The sequence below is a fragment of the Anguilla anguilla genome, chromosome 3 (assembly GCF_013347855.1).
Source record: "Anguilla anguilla isolate fAngAng1 chromosome 3, fAngAng1.pri, whole genome shotgun sequence".
Lineage (NCBI taxonomy): Eukaryota > Metazoa > Chordata > Actinopteri > Anguilliformes > Anguillidae > Anguilla > Anguilla anguilla.
Window position 1 is genome coordinate 26,039,345 of NC_049203.1, and position 10,844 is coordinate 26,050,188.

Genomic DNA, 10,844 nt, shown 5'->3' on the forward strand with positions numbered 1-10,844 from the left:
GAAATGAAAATAATTCCTGAGGAGTTTGGTTCTAATATACGTATTCAAGAATGCAGTTCTCATCATTTATATAATAGCTTAGGAACATCATATCTGCATGAGGACTGTTATAAGACTTGGAGCACCGATTCAGTAAATTTGGGCCAGTACAACACATGACAAGATTGAGGGTCGGCCAACTAACCGTGCTGCCTAGAGTAACCCGTGTTCCCCCTTTCACACCAAAGCCATGCACATCCCAGGACATGAGCAGGGTCGTGGACCTGCGGTCAGATAACGCGGGTTGACCCTTTCACACCAACAGCAAACACAGATTTTTCCCAGGTTGTTTCTTGGGTGTATTAGAAGTGGGAGGATGTATGGGGTGGGGGGGGGGGGGCTCTTGTATTGTGACAGTACTACTTAAATGCTGCTTTTTTGATTTTCTAAAGTTCTGAGAGGAGCCACAGTTAAGATAATAGGGCAAATGTACTGCTAGAACCGAAGTGGCAAAATTAAATTGACTGATAGCATTTTTCTCAACACCGGCTTTTCAACAGAAACAACTGGTATTTTTTGTCACCAATTTTATTGAGACAGCACAGACAAGAAATTCAGTGACAGTGATTTATTTATTTAATTCTACCTTTACAATGCAAAGGCTTCATGTCCCAGTGAAGCATCCAAACTCTCTGAGCAGGTTATGTGAGGTAATGTTTTAACAATGAATTCATCAATTGAGCTTCAGAAGCCATACAATCGACATTTATTGGAAAAAAGTCCTTGAGGAAGTTAACTGAGGGGCTGAGACTGCCTACCATATGCAAAATACAATCAATGAACTGTGGCTGTGGAAGGCTGTGTTCATCAATGTTCCATTCCAAACAAACAGGGCAAGGCTGAACTGTAAAATAAGTTAATGCATTTTCAATACTGTGCTGGTTTGCCTAATACTGAAGACTAAAACATAAACATACAGTTAAATGCAAATAGGGACAGTAACACAAATTTTGTTGTTTTGGTTCTTTACTCTGGTAAATTGTGCTTGAAATAAAACAATGAATATGAGGTGAAAGTGTAGAACCATCAGCTTTAGGGGCGCAAATGTACCTGCTGTGAGTCCTTGCATCATAGTCAACCATAAGAAAGCTAACAAAAGGTCTAGATTTGATTCAAGGTGTAGAATTTGTATTTGGTGCCTGTTGATGTCTTTTAACATGAGGACCAAATAAGCTTCAATGACAGCAAAGCAGGCCATCATGAGACAAAAATCTGAATAAATCGATCATAAATCGAGGCATAGTCAAAACATTGGTCCTCATTCTCAAAGTAGTTACAGACCCCATGTTAACAAAGGTTTATCAATATAATTATCATATTAATTTTATTATATATTAATATAAAATATACTATTTGTTTTAACTACATTAAATACATGCATAAATAAGGGCAAACCACTGCCATCTCTGAATTGTGGAAAACAGGCTAAATTCTGCAATCAGGGTCAACTTTAATCCACTAGACCACTTCATAGATGAAGCCATCCTGGAAAGATACAGGCTACCAAGAGCCAAAATCATTTCTTTTTAATGAATCTCATAGAGGTAGATTTGGAAAGAACTACTCGCTGCAACTTTGCCCCAACCAGCTCCTAACAGTACTGCAGTACTATGCCACAGGAGGGTACCTGCAGACGACCGGGGTGGGCCATAGTGTCAGTGTGGCTGCTGCGTCTAAGGCTATGCATTCAGTTACAACCTGCGCCATTGCCACACATACATCAGGTTTCCAAGAACACAGGAAGAAATATTCATGGTTCCATTGACTTCCTTGCTAACTTTTTTCATTAAATAAATTAAATAATAATTTTTAAAGTGTGTTTTGCATTTACTCATGTTCCCTCTGTCAAATATTGAATGAAGACCTGAAACCATTCAATGTGATAAATATGCAATAATAGAGGAAATCAGGAAGGGGGCAAATATTTTTTCACAGCACTGTACATGCAGAGGCCTGGAATGTAGTGGAGAAAATACACTTCCGTTATGTCCACAAATACTCTAAGGGGCCTCAGGTTCTCCCTTACCAGGAGCTGTGCTGTAATTGTGGTCACCGCAATGCTCCACACTATGGTGATGAAGGCCAAAGCACCCATGCCAAATATGGAGGACCCAGAGGAGCAAGAGGAACAGGACATGGTACCACTGCCAATAACCAGGCATAGGTGTGATGTTTAGCACCAGGCAGCAGTTGAATCCAGAGGGCAATTAATTATCAGTGTTTTTTCAAATTATATAAACTGGCTCTGTGCTTCAGTAAGTTTGTGTTCTCTCATAAATTTGACTGGTTTCCTTTTCTCTCAAAGTTTTGTGCAAGCCATTTGCAGTCATCACCTTACACTCTACAATTGTTCAGATGCCACATGGATCAAAACTTGGAGCTTCAATCTTAAATTTCATATTTTAAGCTAGGTGGTATTATAGGAAATAAGGTTCCATGATCACAAACAAGCTAAAGGTAGGGTTAACACTGCTCTATTATGTAGGCTCATTGCACAATAAGACAAACACTTCACTCAATTATGTAATGTATTTCAATGTATTATGACAAATGGTCAAAACGCACAGTATCTGCATGCATAGAAAAGTATGTTAGAATACAAGTTATATGTAATAATGCACCAAGCATGCTATACAATTGTAGGAATTGCTTATCTTGTTCAGAGGCATGGTGGCCAAGATGTGTCGAACGAACTGCGTATCCAAAACGACATGTCGAACGAACTGCATATCCAAAGCACTTTGCAAATTCGAAAAACGCAAGCGCATTAATGGAAAACACAAATGCAAAAATCACAACACAAATGCAAAAGCCACAACATAACGGACGTGAGCAACCACGGATGTTGACAATAAAACGTGCCAACTATTATTGCCGGTGGACTATTATTGTTTACACATGTGGAAGAGGAAAAATCTTGCCCGTTTGAGAAGTGAAACGTTGTTCGCTAGCTAACTATGATTACTATCGCTATGTGATTGTCACAAATGAGAAATGTTGTTCAGTGTCTTTATATTTTTTTTATATTTATGTACTCTGCCATCTAATCTTAGGCTATTATGAAGCTAGCTATACACTAACCTTAGCAATACGTCATTTAGCTAATGTTAGTCAATCAGATGAATGTAACCTAAGCTGTACCCGTGTATGGAGACATAGCGATATTAGGCTAATATAACAGCGAAAGTAGATTAACTGTAAAGATCGTTCTATGCAAATGTTGTGTATTTTTAAACACGTTCAAGCAAGGGCTAGCAGGCCTGGCGTGTAGGCTAGGCTAGCCCACTGTCAATCCATCATTGAACCAAGTGCAAAGGAACATTACTGTAGCAAACTGAGTGCTACCGCTCGTTTGAGAGATGAGAGAGAGACAAGTTCTTTTTCAGGACGCGACTGCGTCTTTTTATTTTCCGGCCGCCACGCGGCTTTCTGTTCGCAATACGCAATACACAATACACAAGGTATGTTACAATTCACGGCTGACTGCCCGTCAGCTCTTCTTCCTCCTCCAGTTCTCTCTCTTCTCTCTCTGTCGAGCCGCTTTTAAACGTCCAGGCTCACTGTCGAGGTAATCAGCACATTGTCAATCAATCAAACAATTAACTATCCGTGCTGATTAATAAACCCCAACAGCCGTGGCGCAGAGTTCCGAGAGCCGCCCCGCCCACTCTCTCTCTGCAGCCAACGCAAAAACCACGCCCACCTTACCACATACCCCCACCGCCCGACTTAGGCCGGGGAGCCATCCGGCCGATGACCGACCCCCCCTCCCCACCCCCTTCGGGGCGAGAGAGGAAGTCCGCCACCACCATCTGCGCCCCCGGCCTATGAACCACCTTAAAATTAAAGGGTTGTAGAGCCAGATACCACCGGGTGATTCGCGGGTTGGTATCCTTCATGCGGTGGAGCCATTGGAGGGGAGCGTGGTCCGAACAGAGGGTGAATGGGCGACCCAGCAGATAGTAGCGCAGGGACCCGACCGCCCACCGGATGGCGAGGCACTCCTTTTCTACCGTGCTGTACCTCGCCTCCCGCTGGGATAGTTTGCGGCTGAGGTACAGCACCGGGCGGTCGACTCCCTCCACCTGCTGGGTCAAAACAGCCCCCAGCCCTCTGTCCGATGCGTCGGTCTGCAGGATAAAAGGAAGAGAGAAATTAGGGGTGAACAAGAGCGGCTCCCCGCAGAGGGCTTCCTTTACCCTCTCAAACGCTCGCTGGCACGGCTCCGTCCACTGGACCGGATCTGAGGCACCTTTGCGAGTTAAATCAGTCAAGGGGCTGGTCAGCTGTGAAAACGCCGGAATAAACCGTCTATAGTAGCCGGCCAACCCCAAGAACCTCCTTACCTCTTTTTTCGTCTTGGGTCGTGGACAGGTCGCAATCGCCGCGGTTTTATCCACCAGAGGTCGCACCTGTCCACTTCCCAAGTGGTACCCCAAATACCGTACCTCCGCTCGGCCAATCGCACACTTCTTTGGGTTAGCCGTGAGCCCCGCCTGCCTCAAGGACTCGAGCACCGCCCCCACATGCCGCATATGCTGTGCCCAGCTGCTACTGTGGATGATAACATCATCCAGATAGGCAGCAGCATACGCAGCATGCGGACACAGCAGCCGATCCATCAGGCGCTGGAAGGTGGCTGGGGCCCCGAATAACCCAAACGGAAGTGTTCGGAATTGGTACAAACCGTCCGGAGCGGAGAAAGCCGATTTCTCTTTGGACTTTGCAGACAAGGGAATCTGCCAATAGCCCTTAGTCAGATCCAGTGTCGAGAAAAAACGAGCCGTGCCCAGCCGATCCAGGAGTTCGTCGACCCTAGGCATAGGATAGGCATCAAAATGTGACACAGCATTCACTTTCCTATAATCCACACAGAACCGAATAGAGCCATCCGGCTTACTTACCAGCACGATGGGGCTATTCCAGGCACTGTGGGACTCCTCTATTACACCCAACTCCAGCATGACCTTTATTTCTGCCTGCACCAATTTCTTTTTGTGCTCCGGCAGTCTATAGGGGCGGGAACGTACCGTTACTCCCGGGGGGGTGTCGATATGGTGGTGTATGAGGTTCGTGCGTCCTGGTAGGGGAGAAAACACATCCGCAAACCGTTTTTGCAACATGGCAAGGTCTGCTCTCTGACTTGGCGAGAGGTGGCTATCTGAAAGGGGTGGGGTCTGATTGATTGAATTTACTACCTCCGGCCCCAGCTCGTCCCTCTCCTGATCCACCGTTACCAGAGAAACAGCCACCACCTCTTTCCAGGCTTTTAATAAATTGAGGTGATAAATCTGTTTCGCTCCCTCTCTATCAGCACGCTCCACCTCATAGTCAACCTCCCCAACTCGTCGTGTGACCACGAAGGGCCCTTGCCACTTGGCGAGTAATTTTGTACTGGAGGTTGGAAGTAATACCAGGACTTTATCTCCCGGCGAGAATTGACGTAGTTTCGTCCCTCTATTGTAGTGCCTCTGCTGACGTTCCTGAGCCTCGAGAAAATTCTCCCGTGACAACCGACCCAGTGTATGGAGTTTTGCTCGCAGGTCCATAACGTATTGCAACTCATTTTTGCTGGGGCTTGGACCGTCCTCCCAGCTTTCTTTAACTAGGTCCAATATTCCCCGAGGTTTTCTACCGAATAACAGTTCAAAGGGAGAAAATCCCGTGGAGGCCTGGGGAACCTCCCGCACTGCAAATAATAGAGGGACTAACCACTTATCCCAATTTCGGCTATCGTCGTGAATGAACTTTCGAATCATGGACTTCAGAGTTCTATTAAACCGCTCCACAAGCCCATCTGTTTGGGGATGGTATACACTGGTTCTAATAGAGCGGACGCCCAGTAATCCGTATAGCTCATTTAGTGTACGTGACATAAACGAAGTGCCCTGATCAGTCAGAATCTCTTTCGGGATTCCGACCCGGGAGATAATTTGAAACAGAGCTTGCGCAACACTCTTAGCTGAAATATTGCGCAACGGCACTGCTTCGGGATACCGGGTCGCATAATCCACCAAGACCAACACGAAACGGTATCCCTGGGTGCTCCGTTCAAATGGCCCGATGAGGTCCATAGCAATTCGGTCAAAGGGAACCTCTATTAAGGGTAGTGGGCGCAACGGCGCTTTTGGGGTGGCCGGGGGGTTCACTAATTGACATTCGGGACAGGACGCACACCACCGACGTACGTCCGCCCAAATGCCCGGCCAGTAAAACCGAGCCATTATTCGGTGTAGTGATTTATCATACCCTAAGTGCCCCGCCATGGGGTTGTAATGAGCCGCCTGGAAAACCATTTCCCGGCGGTTTCTGGGTACCAACAACTGGGTCGTTTCTTCACCGGTCTGAGCGTCACGACACACTCGATACAACCTGTCCCTAATAATAGAAAAATAAGGGTGAGAGAGTACTGCATCGGGGCGCACCTGCTGACCATCAATCCGCATCACTTAGTCATAGGCAAAGCGTAAGGTGTCGTCCCGAGACTGCTCGAGTGGGAAATCCTCCGCGGGTTGGAATACAGGACCCCGGGGAGTCTCAACCGGAGGCTCGCCTGGGTCCCTCCCCGCCCCGGCCGTGTCGGACGGCCCTGCGTCACCACCGTCAACAGCACACACGTCACACTTCCCTATCGGTCGTGATCGCAACCCCAGTATGTTTCTAGAGATCTCCCTAAACCCCGCCCAATCAGTACCCAAGATTAGGGGATGCGCAAGCCGGGAGCTAACCGCAGCCTTCACCATATGCGTTTTTCCCTGGTAACAAATTTCCACGGGTACTACCGGATACTTGTGCACATCTCCATGCACACACCGAATGGAAACCCAGGGTGCCTTTACCAATGCCTCGGTTCGAACCAGGTTTTGCTGGATCAGGGACTGCATAGCCCCTGAATCCAACAGCGCCCGGTGTTCACTCCCTTGCACCCTTACCGGGATGCAGTACGCTCCCTCCTGATCGGGAGCGGAAGTGGGCGGCCCGACCACCCGGACCACCTGCCCCACTTCCATAAGTGGACAATCGCGGCGCAGGTGACCCAGCTGTCCGCACCGCCAACACCCCGGTCCGAGCGTCTGAGGCGCCCTCTGCGAGCCGGAGCCCCCCGCCACTGAGCCTGGACCTGGAGAGGGAATCGGAAAAAAGGGGGGATTAGTTTGAGGCAAGGGAGGGGGCAGAGCCCGGGGGACAGGGAAGGGGCCAGCACGAGGAGGGGGTCTCCTCCTAGGCGCCGGTTCCGGCCGCGCTTGCTGCTGGGCGCTGGGGTATAGCACTAGGTGGTCTTCCGCCAGGGTAACCGCCCCCTCTAGGTTGGTCGGGCGATGGCAGCGCACCCAATTGGCCGTTCCCTCCGGCAACCCTTCCAGGAACTGTTCCAGTATAACCTGCTCCACCACGCCCCCGGCGGACCGGGTCTCTGGTTGCAGCCAACGCCGGGCCATGTGGGTTAGCCTTTGGGCGTATGCGAAGGGACGGTCCTCCGCCACCAGTTTCGCCGTCCGGAACCGGCGCCGGTAATCCTCCGTGCTGCAGCCCAGTCGGTCCAGGATCGCCCTCTTCACAATCTTGTAATCCGCCCGGGCTCCGGGCGGCAGTCCATGCGCCGCCTGCTGGGCTTCCCCAGTTAAAAGGGGCAGGAGGTGTACAACCCACTCCTCGTGGGGCCACTGACACGCCTCCGCTGCCACCTCAAAACTTTCCACGAAGGCCTGGATGTCATCTTCGGCGGTCATTTTTGGTATGTGGATCCGGAGAGGGGATCGGGACGGCGGGTCCCGGGAGCTGGTTTCCCCGGCGGCAGCCAGCTGTCGCAGCGCCTGGGTCTGGAGGGAGGCTTGTGCACGCAGAGCCTCCATCTGCTCTGCGTGTACGGCCGCCTGCCGCTCCTGCATCTGGGCCATCCCCTCCAGCATCCTCGCCAGCGCTACGAGAGGCTGCGCCGTCTCGCTCCGGTTTGGGTCCATCTCTGACCTTCTCTCTCTCTCTCTTCCTGCCGTCTCCCCGTACGGGCCACCACTGTAGCAAACTGAGTGCTACCGCTCGTTTGAGAGATGAGAGAGAGACAAGTTCTTTTTCAGGACGCGACTGCGTCTTTTTATTTTCCGGCCGCCACGCGGCTTTCTGTTCGCAATACGCAATACACAATACACAAGGTATGTTACAATTCACGGCTGACTGCCCGTCAGCTCTTCTTCCTCCTCCAGTTCTCTCTCTTCTCTCTCTGTCAAGCCGCTTTTAAACGTCCAGGCTCACTGTCGAGGTAATCAGCACATTGTCAATCAATCAAACAATTAACTATCCGTGCTGATTAATAAACCCCAACAGCCGTGGCGCAGAGTTCCGAGAGCCGCCCCGCCCACTCTCTCTCTGCAGCCAACGCAAAAACCACGCCCACCTTACCACAATTACATTTAGTCTGACATGTATGGAACACCAGTTTTCAAATGATGGCCCAATAGCCTAGATGGTAGATTACAGAAGTATGAAAATATAAGGACCCCCTTTCTTCTCGGCTCACTGATGTAACAACTGGTTTAAGCTCATCTTAAATGGTCCAAGATGGTCTTAGCTGGTCATCTTCATTTGTACAAATGTACACTGTGATGTACACTCACTGCCTCCTTGTAGTGTTGCAGAGAGAAGGCTATTTCTGTCCCTGGTATATTAGTTATCTTCGTACCATCAGGGTAGAGCAGAAGGTAGGGACCACCTTGTAAATTTTTGTTAAAATCCTTCTTTTTTTTCAGCAGCTTTGCACAATTGCTCTGCATCCAACCCTGGTTGCACTACAATGGGTAGTACCATTCCTCTGACAGGTTTCAGCACTCCATTCACCATCTGCATGATGCCTACTGAAATCTACAGAGAAACATAGAGGTAGGCTACTGCGAACAGGTTCATTGACACACTACAAATACATGACAGAATGGACTACCAGAAAAATTATTAGCCTATATCAGCAAAGAGAAGTTACCTTACATGTTTTTCTTTCAGTGGCTTTTTTCTTTTTGAAACATGATTGTCTCTCCTTCTCTTTTAAACTCCGGAAATTCCGGAATGAAGCCAGTGCACTTTTTCCTGTGCTTCCTGCAACAAACGGAGTCCAAGCAAATATCATTAAGACAGTGCATAGATCACTGATAATCCTGTTGTTCATTCATCCAGTATTCTGATCTATACTCATACAGTATAGAATGTGGAGAGCCTAACCCTAATTAAAAAATAAGTCATCTTTGAAACGTTACCTTCACTTGTGCAAGGCTTATCGGCATCATACAAGAATTTGATGTTCTCACCACACAAACTGCAGAATGCCATTTCAGAATGCAGGTTGAATCCACATAAAGGACAATAAATTGTAATATATAATAAAACAAATGAAGTATCATTAGGCTAGCGCCCAGAATGTAGGAGTGGACGGACCTTTCTAGGGGGTGTCTAGTCACCGGAACCACTAAATATGAATGGTATAGCACATATAACACTACGTAGGCCTCTATTGACTTAACATGATCGAAAGGGGACAATGATAAGATTAATGTATTGTTTATCAATGTGCTTTGCATCCTGTACCACATCGCCATGGCCAAGTAGAGAATCCTGAACAATGTTAGCCTTTAGAGTGAAGTGGGTGAACATTTTTGCATTTCAGAGACATGTATAGACAGCATTTTGGTGACCTATGCAGAGGAAATCACAATAAAATCACAGTAAATGCAGCTGTGTGCTAAACATACAAAGTCAGCTTAAATCTACCTATTGAAACCAATTGTCATCAACCATAACCTCTTTTGCACTGGACACTGCTTAAACCTTGTTTGTTCATCATGGCATTAGGCTCATGCTGCCCTGTTGATTACAACTGTACTTTCACTGTAACGTTAGCCTAATATCGCTATGTCTCCATACAAGGGTACATCTTAGGTTACATTCATCTGATTGACTAACTTCAGCTAAATGACGTATTGCTAAGGTTAGTGTATAGCTAGCTTCATAATAGCCTAAGATTAGATGGCAGAGTACATAAATATGAAAATATAAAGACACTGAACAACATTTCTCATTTGTGACAATCACATAGCGATAGTAATCATAGTTAGCTAGCGAACAACATTTCACTTACTTTTAAACGGGCATAAACTTTCCTCTTCCACATGTGTAGGCAATAGTAGTCCGCCGGCAATAATAGTCGGCCCGTTTCATTGTCAACATCCGTTGTTGCTCACTTCCGTTATGTTGTGGCTTTTTCATTTGTGTTGTGATTTTTGCATTTGTGTTTTCCGTTAATGTGCTTGTGTTTTTCGAATTTGCAAAGCGTTTCGGATATGCAGTTCGTCGACACCACCACACAGAGGGCATAACATTGGCATTGAAATGGAGGGCCTCTGAAACTGCCTCTGCCAGTTTGTTAGGGTCTAACTTGAGAGGGTCCGAGGGGTGAGGAGAGCAGGCACTATTGTCTGGGAAAGGTGAGACAAGGGATGTTTGGAATGTTTAATTCCCACAATCAATACCTCCAGGTATGCCCTCAGTGGCTGTTGGTCCCATTATTGCCAGGGCTCACTCTTCCTCTGGGGTCAGGGGAGCCACAGCGCTGGTGCTACCACTAGTCACTCTTTCCTTCGCCCACCTCACTCCCCTCTTCTTAGCTTGACTGGAGTAATCATGTCACTTTTTGTACACCTCAACCCCAGTCCTTTGCCACTTGCTAGAAACACTGAGCTTTGCAGCAATTTAATTACAAATTTGGCTTTTTGTTTTGATGGCAGACTCGCAAAAAAAAGCACATCTGTGTGATGTTCAGTTTC

General features: G+C 47.6%; 1 protein-coding gene across 1 annotated transcript; it reads right to left on the reverse strand.

Annotated features, from left to right (window-relative positions):
• Nucleotides 1–1,497: 1,497 nt before the first annotated feature.
• On the reverse strand, nt 1,498–8,160 carry LOC118222712. Its single transcript, XM_035408492.1, has 4 exons — nt 6,972–8,160; nt 4,015–4,169; nt 2,066–2,183; nt 1,498–1,524 (listed from the first exon to the last, which is right to left on the reverse strand). The coding sequence occupies exons 1-4, from the start codon at nt 7,998–8,000 to the stop codon at nt 1,498–1,500; spliced, it is 1,329 nt and encodes a 442-aa protein (XP_035264383.1). The 5' UTR covers nt 8,001–8,160.
• Between the last annotated feature and the right edge of the window lie 2,684 nt (nt 8,161–10,844).